The following is a 16,709-nucleotide window of genomic DNA, read 5'->3' as shown; positions in this document are numbered from 1 at the left end:
TCTTTATAAGCATTTTCCTTCTGTTGCCTGAATCCAATGTCTCGATAATCAGCAATCACGGAAAAGAACAATAACAATCAAATGAGAGTTTGCACTTACAGAAAATCATGCTATTTATTGCATGACTTATTCAGAGGGAGAAAGCTGTTTGGAAACCTATCTGTAAATGAAGGAAACCGCTATTTCAGAAAGCTGAAATTATATTAATAGAAAATCTAAAGAGTCTAGAGAAGAACATGGTCCATTTGGAATTGATTTGGTCTTCTCAGAAAGACGAAAAAGAAAAAAATGGTATTTAAAGATCTTTTCCTTCTTAAAACATATTACTTTTTTCAACTGATAAAGTATCAAATCATCTTTCAAATTATTTGCGTTTCTATAGCATTATTGACTTAGGGAGAATCCAGTAAATGACAGTTCATTCACCCATACCACATGTCAGCCCCCTGAACTGAGACTATTCAGACCTTGTGAACAGAAAGACCAAAGCAGAGGGAAAAAAGAAAAAAAGATGGTTTGAAGTCACACGATGACTAAAAATTGCAGTCACTTCCACAGTCCAGGGCTCCAACTCTCATCTCCTCAACCCACTGCTTTGCTCATTGAGATGGGGTTAAATGCCTGATCCCCAGGCCAGGTGGATCAAAATAAAGAAACCCAGCAAGGGAGGGGAGCCTTTTACACCTGATGAGTTTTCTCCCTTTACCATCCAGACAGATGGTTTGTACTTAAGGGAGCCGCCTGCTCGGGAGGCACGTAGCAGCACCTGTGTTGGGAAGCCTCCTGGGAGGACCCACCTGGCTCAGCCCTGTGCCATCAGGCCAGGGACACTTGTCCCTGCTGCAGGGAACCCAGGCCAAGGCATCCCTTCGGTGCATGGGCCGGGTGCCACCCGACAGCAGGCGCAGGGGTTCCCATGGCAGCACAAACAGAAGGACAACAGCCGGAGCGGAGCCGAGCTGCACCGCGTCTGCTGCACCGCGTCCACGGCCGTCTGCGGAGAGAAGCCATAAAAATAAAGGGGTGAGGGCAACCACAGCATTTTCTTTGCTTGTCAGCATCGGATATAACTACGTGCTCAGACGAGCAGAGGCACTGGGGTGTTTCAGTGGGAAATCACACACACTAATGGTCTCCTCCTCCGTGCCAGCTGGGAAATGGGACACATCTGTCCCTACAATAGCTGCCCCACAGCTCAGAACTTGAAGCGATTTCCCAGTGAGCACGAGCCTTCTCTGTGAGTGATGGTATCATTTAAATTATTTGAGTATAAAGCACATACACTTATCACATACTCTGGGAACATGGTGGATGGATTTTATTGTATTATTTTTAGAATTGTTTGCATGTTTACTTTGGCTTTAATTTTTTTTTTGCACAGCAGATTGGTGCTTGGAAAATCACTGAATAAATGTTTCAGTAGATTAAAGCCATGAATGCCTTATCTTCTGATTCACATACTGCTGGACATTGATGTGTAGCTACTGAAACATAAAAGTGTCAGAGGCAGTGAAATATATGCCAAATGATTCTAGTAACAAAGTATTTTTCATTAGCATTATAGAGCTTAATAATTATAATTAGCACAACTAGCGCTTCTGTAGCTTTTGGCATTATTTCCAAAGTGCTGTGCAAACAATCTATTAAAAAAAACAACCACCGCAAAAACAATATCCTCAAAACAAAAATACCTTCATAAAATTAATATTTATAAGTTAATCTTAGAAACAGGGCTTTGTATACTTAGCTAAGTGTATTACAAAGCACTTTTTATCTCAGGGAGCTTCCCTGACAAATTATTTCCCACATATCAGTATCCTCTGTCTAGTTCTGCTTTTCAGTCCCATTCCCTATAACAGAAATTGGAATCAACCACTTGAAAAAAAAGATTTTTATGAGAAGGTTTTGCGATTACAGAAGCCAAGGTATGCACTGAGAGGGCTGAATGTTTGCTAGAACTGCTCTGTGTATTTCACAAAGTGTACTCATCTGAACACTGCCTTCCTACACCTGGCCCGATGGGTTTTTCCTCCAAAACTCACAACATCAGCAAAGTTTATGTTGTGGCAGGACACAGATGGGAGACCCCTAGAGAAAAAATCCCATGAAGTTACACCCAGGTTCAGAGAGACATGAAATCTAAGTGAACAGACAATGATGCTTTTGGAAAAGGTACTTCAGGATCTGAAAAGCAGAGAGAAAACATTTGGGGTGCATTCAAACAGCTTAAATTCTACCTCAGTCTCTGTGTCTCATCAATGCTGAAAGTTTGACACCTCTGAAGAATAAGACTAATTGGGCAGCTGCAGAAACACAGCCAGTAAAAAACACAAAGCACCAAGGACGTACGTGGAAATTAGGCCAGATGAGTTTAGCTCAAAATACATGAAAACTGGAGGCTGTTCAGAGCAAATAATGATGCTTTAAAATAGCCTTAAAACTAGTGCAAGCGGAAGAGGATATTTTCTGCTGTGTCTTATACCAGTGTGGATCAGGAATGGTCCCAGCAGCAGAATTACATCAATTGAACTAATACCTCCCTGGACCCAGCTTGCTGCCTTTGTTGATTACAGGGTAACTGTAACAATGATCTATCTGTTCTTTGTGAGTGAGATCATTACAATTATGTCTTTTCCCCTAGGACCCACAGCAAAGACTACAAAAGAGGTTGGATTCAGAGAAACAAAAAGCTAATCTTCAACAGTTTGCCAGCCTAAAATTAAACACGAACCAGTTCCCTACAGCATGTCTGTGTTGTCCAGCAGTCATTCAGCCTTATCACAAGAAACCCACAGTACTGGAGCAATTTCTGGTAAGAGCTTTAGGGAGTAAAAATGTTGCTTGTGAACCAGCATGGGCAGATGAAAGCATGGGTTTGGATCAGAACTGGAGCTGTGGATGGAACAAGAAAAGACAAGGGACTCGAGCTGCTTATTGTCTCCAAATTGTTTTGTCTTTGCTTTCCCATCATTGTGTATGTGAGGAGGACTCTTGTTTTACACAACCTTCACATCAGCCAAGGATCAACATCTCCTGTTTGGTGTCAGAACACAAACATTTTCCAGTTTGCTGAAGCTTTTTTTTTTTTTTTTTTTTTTTTAATTCCCACCGATGCAAAAGGCTCAGCGGTTAAGATCCAGAAAGCCCCTAGGCCGTCACTGCTGTAAAACCTTACTGCATCACTTACTGGCAGGTTCCAACTGATCGATTTGTTTATGGTTTTCTTTGGGCCAGGGTCAACAATGCCATCTCCACATGAAGAGTCAATCTCTGAAAGTCTCTCTTCCAAACCTGGAATGGAAACATACCTTGTGCTGTCAGGTAAGGTCATGATGCTCTGGCAGCTTTTTGTTGTTAGGTCAAAGGAGAGGTCTGTGTTCATACTCTTCTGCCCATGATCAGGTTAGACAGACTCCCAAAAGCTTCAGCAAAAGTTCTGCCTGAGGAAAACAGTGAACAAACACTTCAGTAAATGAGGTTTGGAAATGGGAAGATGGACTGTAAGGGAACACAGCTCTTGCTCTGCCATCAACAGCTCCTCAGAGAAGAGCAAAGGAATCAGTCTGGTCTCTGATAGATCTCCTAGTACAGCCAAGATCTGAGGTCCTTCCTGAGTTTTTCTTGGTCTCTCAGACACTGATTTTACCTTGAGCATTTACCCAGGCTGACTTTATATCGCAGTATTAAATTGTGAACCAGAGTCTCCCTGCACAGGGGCAAAAAGCATTCTGCTCTTCAGACTTGGGTCTGGCTAAAGCCTTCCTGATTTCCAGATAAACCAATTATTTTGAGGCTTTGACAATTAACTAAAAGCTTATATTTATATTAATAGGAATGACCTATGTATAATACTTTTCCAAGTACCCCTCCTGAGAGGACTATGTGCCTACCAGTCACAAGAGAGCTGGAGAAGGTCCAAACAATTGACACTTGTTATACTGGGGCTCCTAATCTTGGAGCGGGATTGTTAAATGCTAATGTTCAAAGTTAAAGTAGGCAGTCAGCTGTCACCAGCCAGAGGCATACATTGTCTCTGATCAGGAGATGTGCTGCTGCGGTGCAACACAGCAGTGTCCCTTTGCACTAGGTCCTGATGTTCTGCCTTGCACCTTCTACATCCTTGTCTATTTCTTGCAGAATTCCCAGAAGAGGGTGAAGAAAACCCAATGAAAAATCCTTTTACAATTCCTCCAGATCTTGATGTTTTCTTAATAAGGGACAAGGAAAGAAAAAAGGCTAAGGCGGTACGTACACATGTTTTACACCAGTGTGTATAGAAGGGGCTCACTAGGGGAGGCAACCAACTAATACAAAGTAAGACCAAAATCTACTGCGTGAGAGAAACAACACCTGCCATATTCAGCTGAGATTCCCCCAAATCAGCTACAAGCCCACTGAGGTCCATGATGAAAGATTACCTTTACCAAGGGCAGATGTGAACATAAGCTTGCTGGTCACTAGTGCACTAGCCCGGAGAGCTGCGTCTGTGGAACATCTCTTTCTTCCTTATTTCCACTGTGGATTTTCCCTAGGACATGTGATCCAAGGGGGCGGGAAGTCACGGAGAGCTTATGGTGTCTCTGAGAGGCCTGAGCATTGACGTGGTTGCAGAAGCCACGCAGTAGTGGGGAAGCAAGAGGTCTTTGTTTCTAAATCACAAAGGGAAGGCTCCAAACAAGCTTAGGCAAGCCTCCTCACCTCACCGACTGATGACTGATAGTCTGGGTTGAGCTTGGGTTCAATATCACTATGTAAGTATGGGGAAGGGCCTAGCAGGAAGTGCACTAAGGATGTCTGCTGCGTGATGTCCTCAGCCTAACCCAGACCCACACTGAGGAGGGAGCAATGAATTACAGACTTCAGACCAAAGCTTTGAAGAGGGTTTGAAGAGAGACCCTCAATTCAAACTTGAGGGTTTACATGCCTGTGTGAAGGCTGGCTGAGGTGGTAACTGAATGTGGGCTGTCCTGTACCCTTTGAATAGGGGAAGGACGAATCTCTGACAATTTCCATTCTGTCCCAGGAATAACCCAGGAAGGAAAAATGAGGACACTGAGTGGGTACCAGCTGTCACAGCTGGTGGCTGGATGCAGAACGCAAAGTCAACAAACTAATGAGAACAAATGCTAAGAAAAGAAACAGTGTTTTGGTTGCACCAAGAGAGGGTATCACTGAGATCAGTCAGATAAACCAGGCAAACAGGCATCAGCAGGGTATCAGTTGCTGCAAATTTCTAGACTGTGAATAACCACTGATGTCATTAAAAACCACAGAAGACAAAACACATTATCAAGCTGTCCGCATAACTGACTCCTCCTCACAGGAACGTGAAAAGATGAAGACCATGAAAATCCATGAGAAAATGACATACTCCACTAAAGTAAAAGCAAAGCAAAAAGGGTTCAGGAAAGCTCTGCAAAAGGAGGAGGAGGAAGAAAACAGAAAACAGGCAACAGATGAAGAAAGACTGAAAGCTCTTCAGGAGTGTCTTTCGTGGAAGATAGCCATTAAAAAAGGTAGGGAACAGTTACTGTCTTTGTAGCAGTGCTGCTCAGCTGGATAGCAGACTACATCAAAAGTCACACAGGGGATGGGACTAGCAGTTAGCTCCAGCTGACTTCGGTGAGCTCTTCTTGCAGACACGATAGTTATCTGCTGCATCTTGCCAGCCTCTGTGTGGCTAGGCTGTCTCCATCTCATGCATTTACATACGCAGGAGGTGTCACCACCACCACAGTATCCGGGGTTCCGCCATCCCCTGTGGCCACAACAGTAGCTGGGAGTCCTGGGAAGCAGCACAGAAGACAGCTGAGAGTTTGCTGGACCTCGTGTCATGGAGACATTTCCACTAAAATTCACATTTAGGTCAGCTTAGTAGACATGACCCTAAACTTCCTGCCTCTAACATGGGGAATAGTTTTGCCAACTGAGCCTAACTGATGTCAAAATGGTAATAAAATAATTGGTATTGCTGCCTTCAGTGCCAAGCACATTCATGCTCACAGCAGCCACCATATTCACTGTTCTTTGCATGACCATGTTTCCCCCCAGTTTTGATGAACTTCTTGTCTTTGTTTCAGATTACCCATTAGGAAAGGAGACCTTCCGCGACTACATAAATGACAGAAGAGAAATATTTTTACTTGAGGTACTTGGCTTTCTTTAAGGATGTTGTTCTCTGTTCATTTAATTATTCTTCCCTGTGTTGCTTTTTTCCCCCCATAATGAGATCCATCGCATAGAGGTTACACTAGTAGGGCATAAACGAGACCTCATGAACTGATTGTCCAAGCCCTGTGTTGGAGGCTCATAATCCATACGTAGGCCAGCAATCCACAACTAAGAAGTGAACATAGGTCACTCACACCACCCAGTGGCAGCCATCCAACTATTTCCTCTTCATTTACAAGATGCGCAGATACACCGACCTTTTGGCTTCTGCTGCACCATATGTAGTTTATAGCTGGGAGCCATTATGAAATCAAAATATGGGAGCCATGCGGGAATATCCCCATTATTCACCTCTATTGTTTTACTATAACACCATTGAATCAATCTTTATCAGCTAGGAGTTAATTCAGTGCTGGGACTTCTTGATTCTGCCTTCAGTTTCACCACTTACATGTTATTTCTGAAACATCTCCTGGCCTCTGTGTACCTCATTTGCACTAAGACATATCTTGGTTTGAAATCCTTACCCTCTCTGCCAACAACTAGAAGGCAAAAAGGTAACCAAGAACAAAGCCAAAACAACACACCACTAATACTAACCGATTTGCCTTTTGGGTTCATTTCAGTATGCCATGGCAGTGAAGAGAGAGGAGATTCAAAGGATAGAGAACATAGCAAAGAAAGAGGAAAAAAAGCTGGAAAAGGCTGAACACCGCCTGGAGAAGGATGTTGCCATGTTTGATGAGTTCCTGAAGGAGAACCACAAAAATTCCGTTCAAGCCCTGAAAATGTAAAGGACGTTGAGGGAACCACACATATACTCTTTTGCATAGGGCAGAAGGTTTTTTGCTTGACCTCCCCAGAGGGTTTGGGCTAGCATCCAACCTCAAATTCTGTGTGTCTGGGTTTTCCCAGAGTTACAGTCCCGGTAGCATTTTCTCCCCTTGTTGCAAAAATTTGGCTGCAGTGAAGAACATAACATTGTCCCCACCACTTCCGTTCTTCTCACAACACCCCTGCAATGGGCAGATTCTTCTCCCCAACCCATCACAGCAGGAACAGTTCCCTAAGAGAGGCAAGTTGGGCACTTTGTCCCATTACAGATATCATAAAAGTACAGCAGCAAGTGATGCTCAGCAGCAGCCAAATTAGGGACACCTTGACCTTGACCACAAACCCTTTACCAAGGCAAGTGGGGCCTTCAGCCAGGATTAAAGTGTCACTTGAGGTACATCTGTACCATTAAAAAAAAAAAAAAAAACATTTCTAGGATTCCTCCCCATCTTTGATCTGTTTCACATGCATCACAGCTCACTTACCTGCTTATCGCTAAATTGTTTCATGGCTTATGTTGATGCATTCTAGTGCTGAAAAAGAATCTGCAGCAAAGACAAAGAAAATAACAGAGATCCAGATGATCAATTCCCAAATAAACAACCTCCAAAGGTAAGAGCAGCACGTTATTCTTGCTCAGCCTTTAACAGCCCCTACAGCACTATACCCTTTACAGTCCTTAGGGGGGAGAAAAGTTCAAAAAACATTACTATTTTAAAAGTCAAAAGATTTCAGTGATTTCTAGACAAAATGTTAGAGCTTTTGTTTTCCAGATGCTGATTTTGTTCTCTAAAACAATTTAACAGTTTAACAAGTTTAACAGTATTTTAAAAAAAGAACTAATCTAAAACCAAAATGAAATGCCTAGTCTCAGATTAAAAACAAATAAAACTACAGCAAGGCATTTTAATAGTTTCTTTAAAAATGATAATTCCCATGACAAGTGGAGCTGGCAAGATTTGTATTCATTTTTCAAGTAAAAATGCTATTATTTGGCACCAAAGCTAAGAATGTGGCTTGGGGTTTGATTCACTGACTGAAAGACTGAGCTTTTTTAGAGGCAGCAGGAGCACTTGGTAATACATTAATTACTCATTTTGTTAAATGCTGCCATGCTCCCTCCTATGGGCAGCGTGCAGGGAGCAGGTATTTCTTTCCTGAGGCGACAGATACTTGGGGGAAAGTAAAAGAGCTGAACAAGTTATCACCTGCCAGCCAAGGCACAATACCTCATCACGTGCATCTTTTGAGCCCTTCTGAAGTAAAACACAGATGTTTAATGAAGGTAACTTGACTGCTTTATTGTAATGTCCCTTCTAGATGTTTGCTCACACTGAGCTCAGAGCCAGGTCAGGTCCTTTAATCTCACCGCTTCCGTCTTCCACACCAAAGGTGACACGGGCCACATTAAACCCCTGGAGATACCTGCAGAGCATGGGTGCTCTCTGCTGGCTTCCCAAGGCACAGGGGCTGAAGTTTGGGTGGGACAAGACAGCAAAATGGAAGCATTTCTTTTCTTCTAAATGTACTTCTCTGCCTCTTCATCTCAATTGACACCATCAGAGTGTATTTTGACATGCATCAGTGTATTTTGACACTGGCAAAGCTGCAAATGGCAGCAAGTCACCACTCCTACTGGAGACACGTGGATGAGGGAGATCTCTGTTCACTCCCTTCTAGCTGCACAGGCCTTGCAGAGTTGACAGATGTAAAAACTAAGCTGCAAGGCCTGCTGCTCAGATTTCAATACTCTGCTGGAGATGTGGGTAAAATGCTGCTGCTTTGACATCAGGTAACTCTCTCTGGACATGTGCAATTAGATCTGAACTTGTCTGCCTGTTTTTCAGGCTGGCCAGATACCAGTCACTTAGACAAACTTTTCTAGTATTTTTCCTATATTAGTAAGCCCAGTGCCACAGAAGGGGTCTGGCCACAGAGATGTGACCAGAGGGATTTCACATGAGGAACCATAGCGAGCACATGCAGGAGAGGTTTGCATTTGTCTTTGTGTGTCCACAAGGACATGTGCCTTCTTGTCCGTTTTCTGAGTGGAGCTGACTGTCAAGAGTTAGAAAGAACCTGCTCAACAGGGACTTTCCTTCTTGCTAACACGTTGCCCACTTCTCTCACTCCAGTGACATATCCAGATTTGAGAATACTCTGCAAGAGTACAAGATCTACAAGGACTTCCTCTATCAGCTATCTCCAAAAGAGTGGCAGGAGGAACGCGTGAAAAAGAACACAAAGCAGTTGAAAACAGCCTCCAAAGCTAACAAAGAAAGTGCCTCCCCTCCCACCGCTGCAGAGGAGGGTAAGTGCCATGGAAGAGCTGCCCACTCCTCACCAGGACAGCTCCATGCTTTAAGTCTACACCCCTTCTTGTGTCCAGGCCCAGACCTGACAGCTGGGATTAATGCTGCCTGTCCGTACACTACAGGTTATACAGATGCGCCAAGTTCGCTGCTGTCTGCAGAAAGTTTGAATTTAAGGCTATTACGTGAGATCAGGCCACAGCTCAAAAGCCTCCTGAAGCCTCTCTCAACAAAAAAAATGTAAGTGAAAGACAACGAGAACAACAGAGTTAAGTAATACAGAGAACGCTCAACTGGGAGTCAGGACAGAGAAAGCCTACTCCTCACCTTTGCTCTCAGCATGCATAGGTCTGGGTCTTATTGGAACGAATCAACATATCAGATGTTCCAAAGATGTGCAACTCAGTACCTGTACACCTACCCCAAAAGAGCTCCATCCCCAAATCCTCTGCTAAGAGCCTGCCCAGGGTTTGGGCCCAAAGGTGACCCCAGGAGGAATCATAGACCTTGGGCACTGTCCTGGGGCAAAGCTTCTCCATGGCCAGTTTGTGGCTGGGTTACTGGTTCCCACTGTTGGTCACATCAATCCCATCAACGAGGTCCACATTGCACTGACCACCTGCTTTCAGTAAGAGGCTTCCATAAAGTGGGCAGGGCAGCTGATAGTAAGAGACAAGCAAGGCCCACTCCTTTTTTTTTTTTTTTTTTGAAGGCAAATTAAACAGTTGCCTGGAAATGCAAAGCATGGGTTCGCGGTGATTACATAGCCTCCTGAGACCAAAAAACACCTGGTTATCAGTAGAGTTTAAGCCAAGTCTCCACCTGCAGGGCCAGCTCCTCAGCCTCCCCTCAGAGCACTGCAGGTGCCAGGCCCTCCCAAGCAGGGCTGCTTTGTGCCACCCCTTGTGAAGCCACTGCAATTACTGGGCTGCTGCCACGTGGCAGAAACAATGCGTGCACAAGCGGGGCTGGCACTAAAATGATGCAAACTGAGGTTTTTCACCCCTCCCATGGCCCCAGGGCAATAGGTGCAAATGAAGGCAATGAGCAGACAGCTGCCAGTGCCAGAGAGGCTCCTCTTGCCTTGCTTTTGCAGCTCAGACTCATCCCTGGGGCTGAGCAGGGAAGAAAGAGACTGCATTGCTGGTAAATGGCATATGGCTGTGCAGAAGAAGCACTTAACAGCCTTCTCCAAGGGCAAGTAGAAGCTGCAGACTCCTGTGGTGGCCACAGCATGTTGTTCGGGAGCAGTAGCACACTCCACACAGAGCACAAAGCTTTCTCTACACTTACTGTGCTGCTGAGTCTTTTTAACAAGTCTTTTGCCTCAGCCTTCTCATTACGCAAGAGCCCAGCTTCCCACCACATTTACAGGCATTTGGATCAACACCCTCAGGTCAGGCTCATCTGTTGAGTCCTCACCCCGCTGGCCAGCAGAGCCTGGAGCAGCTCAAAAACCATCTTGTCTGAGGACAGACGCAGTTTCTACAGTGCACCTTGGTGTGACCTCTAGCTTCTACTGACCCCCAAGTAGCCCACAGACAAATGGGGGGCAAACCTGCAAACGTTCAAAGGAGTATTCAGGAGCAAACAGCCAACACACAACGGAAAGGGAAGCTGCCGGCTACCTGCAGCTGAAACTAGAAGTTGTTTGCAGGTGTCAGTGTTGGCTAGTTGCCATGTTCATAGTATACTAACAAGGTCTCCTTTGAGCTGTCACTTCTCTAAGGGCCTGATATACAAAATGCTTTTTCAGAAGTTCCCTGGAAGAGCGAGACAGCGAAACCTGCTCAGACGAAGATGAGGTCAGAAGTCTTTATACTGAAATATTTACACTTTGTCCTGTGTCATTTATTGATGTTATTAATTTCTCTCACCTTCTAACCATTCATTATGGGGTTGAGGTGTTATTGTGGCCACTAGTTATAAATGTATGTTTATATATTCATAAACATTCATGGTCTTAGCAACCTTCATTATAAGTATCTTCATATAACTTTCCTCCTCTGCTTTCCAAAAACCCACCATCACTTCAAAGCTTGCCAACCCACAACAAGATACGAGATGTCACAACAGGAGGTTTTGAGATTAGCAAAGTTATCATTTTATGTCCAAAACTGAAATTTTCTCACTCAGATGTTTGCATCACTTTTTACTCCCCAAAATTCAACTTGGTGCAGCTACTGAGGTAGTGTCAAGCTAAACACCTGGCAGGAAAGTAGGAGACATTTGTACGTGGACAGCCAGGTACCTCTCTACATGCAAGAGCACTTATTCAGCCCCAGCTGTCAAAGCTCTTCACTCCCTTTATTTCAGTTCATGCCTGTTTTGTACCACCTGTGCAAAAACTGAAATAAGAGCTTCCCCTATTTTATACCGGTTGAATGAAATTAAGGCAAAACTAACAGCATCGCCACCCCAAATCAGCCAGTGCTATAAGGCACACAGACTTTTTGTAAGTCTTGCCATTCTATCCAAGTAAGCCTTACCTCCCTCTTCTCTTGAGTTCATCACTTTGGCTGCAGATGACAAATCACATAAACCTTCTCCATAAAAAGGCAAGGCTTCAGAGACAGACCTGGTCCTAGAGAAAAGAAAGAGACAGAAGGTTTCAGGAGTCAAAAATCAATGCTCAAAGTTGGGCGCAAAACACTCAGCTTTTTGTAGCCACAGCCCCTCCAGCCCACACTGCCATAAGAAACCAGAGAGCCACTCCGCTGAGCAGCAAAACTTCTTTAACCTAGGGCAGGGTCTACTTGGTAGTTTCCCCTAACTTTTTTTTTTTTTTTTTTAAGAACATAGTCATATTTGGGGATCATGCCTGGCTGCCCTGCTGGGGGGAGCCACAAATAACTCCTTAATAATGCTTAATGAATGCTTTCTTTCTGAGTGGAAGAAAAGTCTTTCCAGTGTGAATTTTTTGGCACAGGTACAAGTTCTTGCCCTCACTCTGTGTATGCTGTGCTGTTTGTAAAATAACGCCATAACACCTCCTGGCAGATGACACCAGTTGTAGACAACCCTCCATGTAGCACAATGGAAAAGAAGCTAGGAAAGGGCAAAAGCTCATCACGTGTTTTCCTCTCCAGGAGCCTGAGCTATATTTTACTGATCCCCAACAACTGCTGTCTATTTTCACGGAGATGGAGGAAGAGAACTTGTCCTTCATCCAGAATTCCCAGGAGATAGAGGAATGTTTGGATGAGCTCCAAAACACTTTCATCACCACACACCAAAGGACGTAAGTGTGATCCTGCGATTCTGTGAGTGATGGGAATGGGGTCCCCTGTGCCCCAGCTTTCAAACACAAGTGACCCCCCCATCTACTAGCACCTTCCCACCAGGCTGCACAGTCCTCAAGGCACCGGCTGGGGAACTGATGCACTTAGCATTCTGTGGGGTACACACGCCAGGAAGTATCATGTAATTCTCATAAGGAAAGATCAAAGCAAGAAACAAGGAACCTGGAGCGATCCAGACCAGCATCTGTTTTGACTCAATGCAGACCCTTCCCAGAGGAAGCCAGCAGGGAACCCGAATGTAATTGCAGCACAGTATTTATATGGCAGGTAGGCACACCTATTCCCATTTGCAGTGCACCTTAACCCCTTGTGAAAGTTTTTAAATGCAATCTACTTCCTGCATTGACTCATTAGAAATTCTTGAGTGTTATTTAGCTATGCTACTTCTCCCTCCCCCACACCGACACAATAACTGTTATTCCAGAAAATCCAAAGCTCTCTGCTCTCAGAGCTACAGTGCAAGCTGTCCAGAAATGGCATGCAGTGTTACCTCCATCTGCCGGCAGCGGGAGGGATGGTCCTGGGCTGGAAAGCAGAAGAGCAGCCAAGGGGTTCTGAGATGCCTTTTTCAAAATACCTCCCTTCTCTTCTGGCCTAGGGAGCAAGAGATAGGACAGCTGAAGCAGGATATGGTCAACCTCAAATCCGCCATCACCAAAGAAGAAGAGAAGGCAGCAGATCTGAAGCACAGAGTTCAAGTCTTTTCTTCTGAAGAACGCAATGCTGATGTCCAGGTACTCCTTGAGATCAAGGCAAGGTGGGAGAGCATGGCAATGAGCAGTTCCTCTCCACTGACCGTAATCATCCTGGGTAAAAAGTGACAGAGGGCTGGGATCAGCATTTTTCTCAGCGGTGGAACTGCAGCTAGGGCAGATTTGGGGCATTGCAGAGCCAGCAAACTGGGACAAACGTGCTCACACCACGCGGCTACTGTGAGGTGGGACGAGGACCCAGACAGGCACCCAGGCTGCTGCAACCTGGCCCAGGCCACAGCAAAGCTGGGATGAGGAGGCCAACAAAAGAACGGCTGGATACAGCCATCCACCCAGGCACTGCCAAGCAAATTGAGAAGCAAACAACTGAGTTTTGTTGAGGGAATTGAAATCTACTGATTTCCTTTTCTATTCTTTTGAAGGGATGTGGTGTTTCTACTGGACAGACGCTCACTGGTGCATCTCACCTTATCTCCTCTTATCCCTAGGACAAAATGCTCACAAGCTTGAACAAAAAGGTGCAGGAGGTCTACAGCAAGTGCATTGGAGACAATGAGGCAAACCTGCCGACACTGCAGATGCTAGCAGCGATAGAAAAACAGCTCAATGATTTACTGGACAACCTGGAGAGAGTCCCACCAGAAAAGATAGCACAGATTGAGAAAGCCAAAGAAAAGGAACGGAGGATAAGGTAAGACAAGACCCTCTGGAAACAGGGCCTCTATTTTTTAAACACTGAGGATCAACAGCAAAACCACTGAAAGAACTAAATTTGTCAAATCAACCCTGGAAACTGTAACAGTAATCTGACTGCCCAGGTGACCAATGGATCCCATTTTACTCCTGTATTGCTTCAAATTCACAGTACTCACAACTCTTCACCGGCAAGCAGCAGCCCACAGCTATGTTAGAAAAGACCTGGAAGGTGCCTGTGTCCTGAACTGAAAGGCAAAATCTAGAAAAAGAAAAGATAAAAAAGTTGTCTGAGCAAATTTGATGAGAACTATAGTTTTAAGAAGACAATTTGCATTAACAATATTTAAAGTAATTGAATAGAAAGTTAATCCTCCGTATAAGTACATAAGGGCACTTGGCAGCAACACCAGTTTCCAAATGTTTCTTCTAAAGAACTCTAAATTTAATTTGTGCTTTTTAATTGAAATAGTAGCTAGTTAACACAATAAATTCAGGTTTTGAGATGTTGCTATTGCTTCAGTTACCAACCTGAAAGTTCCCCTTGCAAACAGCAGAGAAGTAATTGGAGAGCTGGCTGTATCTGGCTGTCCCCAGGTGAACCAGATTAATCAGAAGAGAAAATAGCTCGAGCATTTAAAGCCAGAACACTGACATTTTGCTCCTACTTAGTTTCTTTCTCTGCATTTTTCTTCACCTTTGTAGTAGAAAGGGTGCGATACTTCTTCCTGATGTGCTGTGAATGATTTTGCACTCTTAACTGACAAAAGAAAGAAGACACACACATAGTGCTCTCTGGGGATGGAAGAGAGGAACCCAGGAAGGAATCTGACCAACCCCTGCCCCTGCCTCCACACCCCCCATGCCAAAAAACACCATTCAAAGATCATTTAAAATCCAACGTTGTCTATACTCAACCTCCACACTCCATTGCACTTACACTGTTAGACAACATGTATGTCAAAAGCGTACTCTGTGTAGCTGTGTACGTTTAAATCCTTTTTTCATTCCCTTCAAAAGGCTCAGAGAGGAAAAGCTAAAGCAACAGAAGAAGGTGCAGGAGGAAAGATTGCAACGGGCCCTGGAAAGAGCACAGGCAACCATAAAAATAAAGGTCAGTGCAGTAATCCATAGGAACATCTTGTCTCCATACCCCACCTCAGAGAAGCTGCGGGTACCATTAAGCATTCAAGGGAAGAGCTGTTACAAGGAGGCCTCCACAGCTGCGTGGGGATGTCACCCACACTCAGGTGTAGGCCAGTTTACAGGATTCATATAAGTTAAACAACTGCCAGAAGGCAGCTATGCTGAGTTATTCCAGTTCTGTGTCCTTCTACTGTCCACCCATTCTTATGACTTGACCAAATGGTCCTCTCCGGTTCTTGCTAATTTTCTCATTGAGCTCATTTCAACTTGATAACCTGGCAATATTAAAAAAAAAAAATGGGCAGGAAAATCAACAAAGGAGGAACGAGGCAGCAGCAGGACACCCTGCACAAGCAGCAAGCCCCTAGACAAGTTCAGCTATATCACCAAGCCATACCTTTTGTTGCATGGTCCTCATCACAACAAACCGAGACTTCCCCCCTCAGAGGTACATGCAGAACCGCAGGCCATGGCTCCTGCTGCACACCAAGCGAGCACATTTCACAGGTCAAGGTGACCATGAGGGCAGCCCATCTCTGTCACACACCAAGCTGGTGACAGGACGGGTGACCAAGAACAGGTACCATGAGTCCTGGCCCCTTTACTCAACATAAAATAGTTCTGCAGGCTCCCTCAGGTATTCCCTCAGATTCCAACCTTCCACCCTCTTGCAGTACAAAAAGGTTTTAGTCAGAAAACAGCTGCAGAAACATCTTCTACAGTACTTTATAGAAGCTGAAGTACTAGCACACGGATCGTCTTCAGGTGCTTGATGCTTATACTTAATAGAAAAACCACGCTGAACAGACACACTCAAGCCTGCCTAGAAAGCAGCCAGCACAGGGCCATGGCTCCAGGCAGCAGGAGAGCCCCACAGCGTGAAGCAGCTGTAGCAGGAGCCGCGGGGCTCAGAGATGCTGCTCAGCACAGCACTGATGTGCATGGCCTCTGCTTTCTCTGCAGACTGGCAGGAGGCTGATGTTCCGCTCCAGCCCACCCGCCAAGAAGGAAAAGAAGAAGCGCAGCCAAGAACAAATGGATAAGGAGAAGGAAGAACTACTCTATTATTTCACTTGACAGCACAGCCTTTGCTATACCACGTAGGGCTGATAATCATTCTAGAAAAAAAGGTTTTCCTAGATCTACAGTCTGTTAGAGTCTAAGCCATTTACTCAGCGTATGAACTTCATAAAATTCCTTTTCTTATACCACAACATCCCAGGGAAAAGAGCTAGTGTCAGGTAAACGCTTTTTACCCCCCGATTTTTTTCCTTAAGGAAATAAAATTTTCTCTCATTTCATTGCAGGCAACAATGCTTTTCTCAGTCAGTTCTTGAAGCAGAAAGCTTTATTCCTACAAACCTGACTAGTGAGATTTATCACAGTAATGATTTTTTGTTATGGCAGAACTAAGTCAGGAACTTACCAGACATTTATTATTAAAATCAGAGATCCGGTGAATAACTATAAACATGAAGGCTATCCCTTAGTCCAAAGGATGGGTTTTGTTACACATCAGTAACTCCAGAAAAGGAAAA

The 16,709-nt window shown here is 44.5% G+C and overlaps 1 protein-coding gene across 1 annotated transcript; it reads left to right on the top strand.

The window, feature by feature from the left end:
- Positions 1–1,035: 1,035 nt before the first annotated feature.
- On the top strand, positions 1,036–16,639 carry CFAP100 (cilia and flagella associated protein 100). Its single transcript, XM_080606968.1, has 14 exons — positions 1,036–2,812; positions 3,235–3,321; positions 4,138–4,244; positions 5,324–5,516; positions 6,081–6,148; positions 6,798–6,961; positions 7,537–7,617; positions 9,141–9,557; positions 11,074–11,122; positions 12,407–12,558; positions 13,218–13,353; positions 13,821–14,023; positions 15,046–15,139; positions 16,135–16,639. Exons 1-14 carry the CDS (start codon positions 2,746–2,748, stop codon positions 16,246–16,248), a joined length of 1,932 nt encoding a protein of 643 aa, XP_080463094.1. The 5' UTR covers positions 1,036–2,745; the 3' UTR covers positions 16,249–16,639.
- The last annotated feature ends 70 nt before the right edge of the window (positions 16,640–16,709 follow it).

This window comes from Anser brachyrhynchus, assembly GCF_964034855.1.
Source record: "Anser brachyrhynchus genome assembly, chromosome: 10".
Taxonomy (NCBI): Eukaryota; Metazoa; Chordata; class Aves; order Anseriformes; family Anatidae; genus Anser; species Anser brachyrhynchus.
This window is presented reverse-complemented; position numbering and strand designations above follow the sequence as displayed.

Coding starts and splice junctions, on each gene's coding strand:
- CFAP100 (XM_080606968.1), top strand. CDS start 2,746: ATGTCTGTGTTGTCCAGCAGTCATTCAGCCTTATCACAAGAAACCCAC. Junction 5,517..6,080: donor GAAGATAGCCATTAAAAAAG/GTAGGGAACAGT, acceptor TCTTTGTTTCAG/ATTACCCATTAGGAAAGGAG. Junction 11,123..12,406: donor CCTGCTCAGACGAAGATGAG/GTCAGAAGTCTT, acceptor TTTCCTCTCCAG/GAGCCTGAGCTATATTTTAC.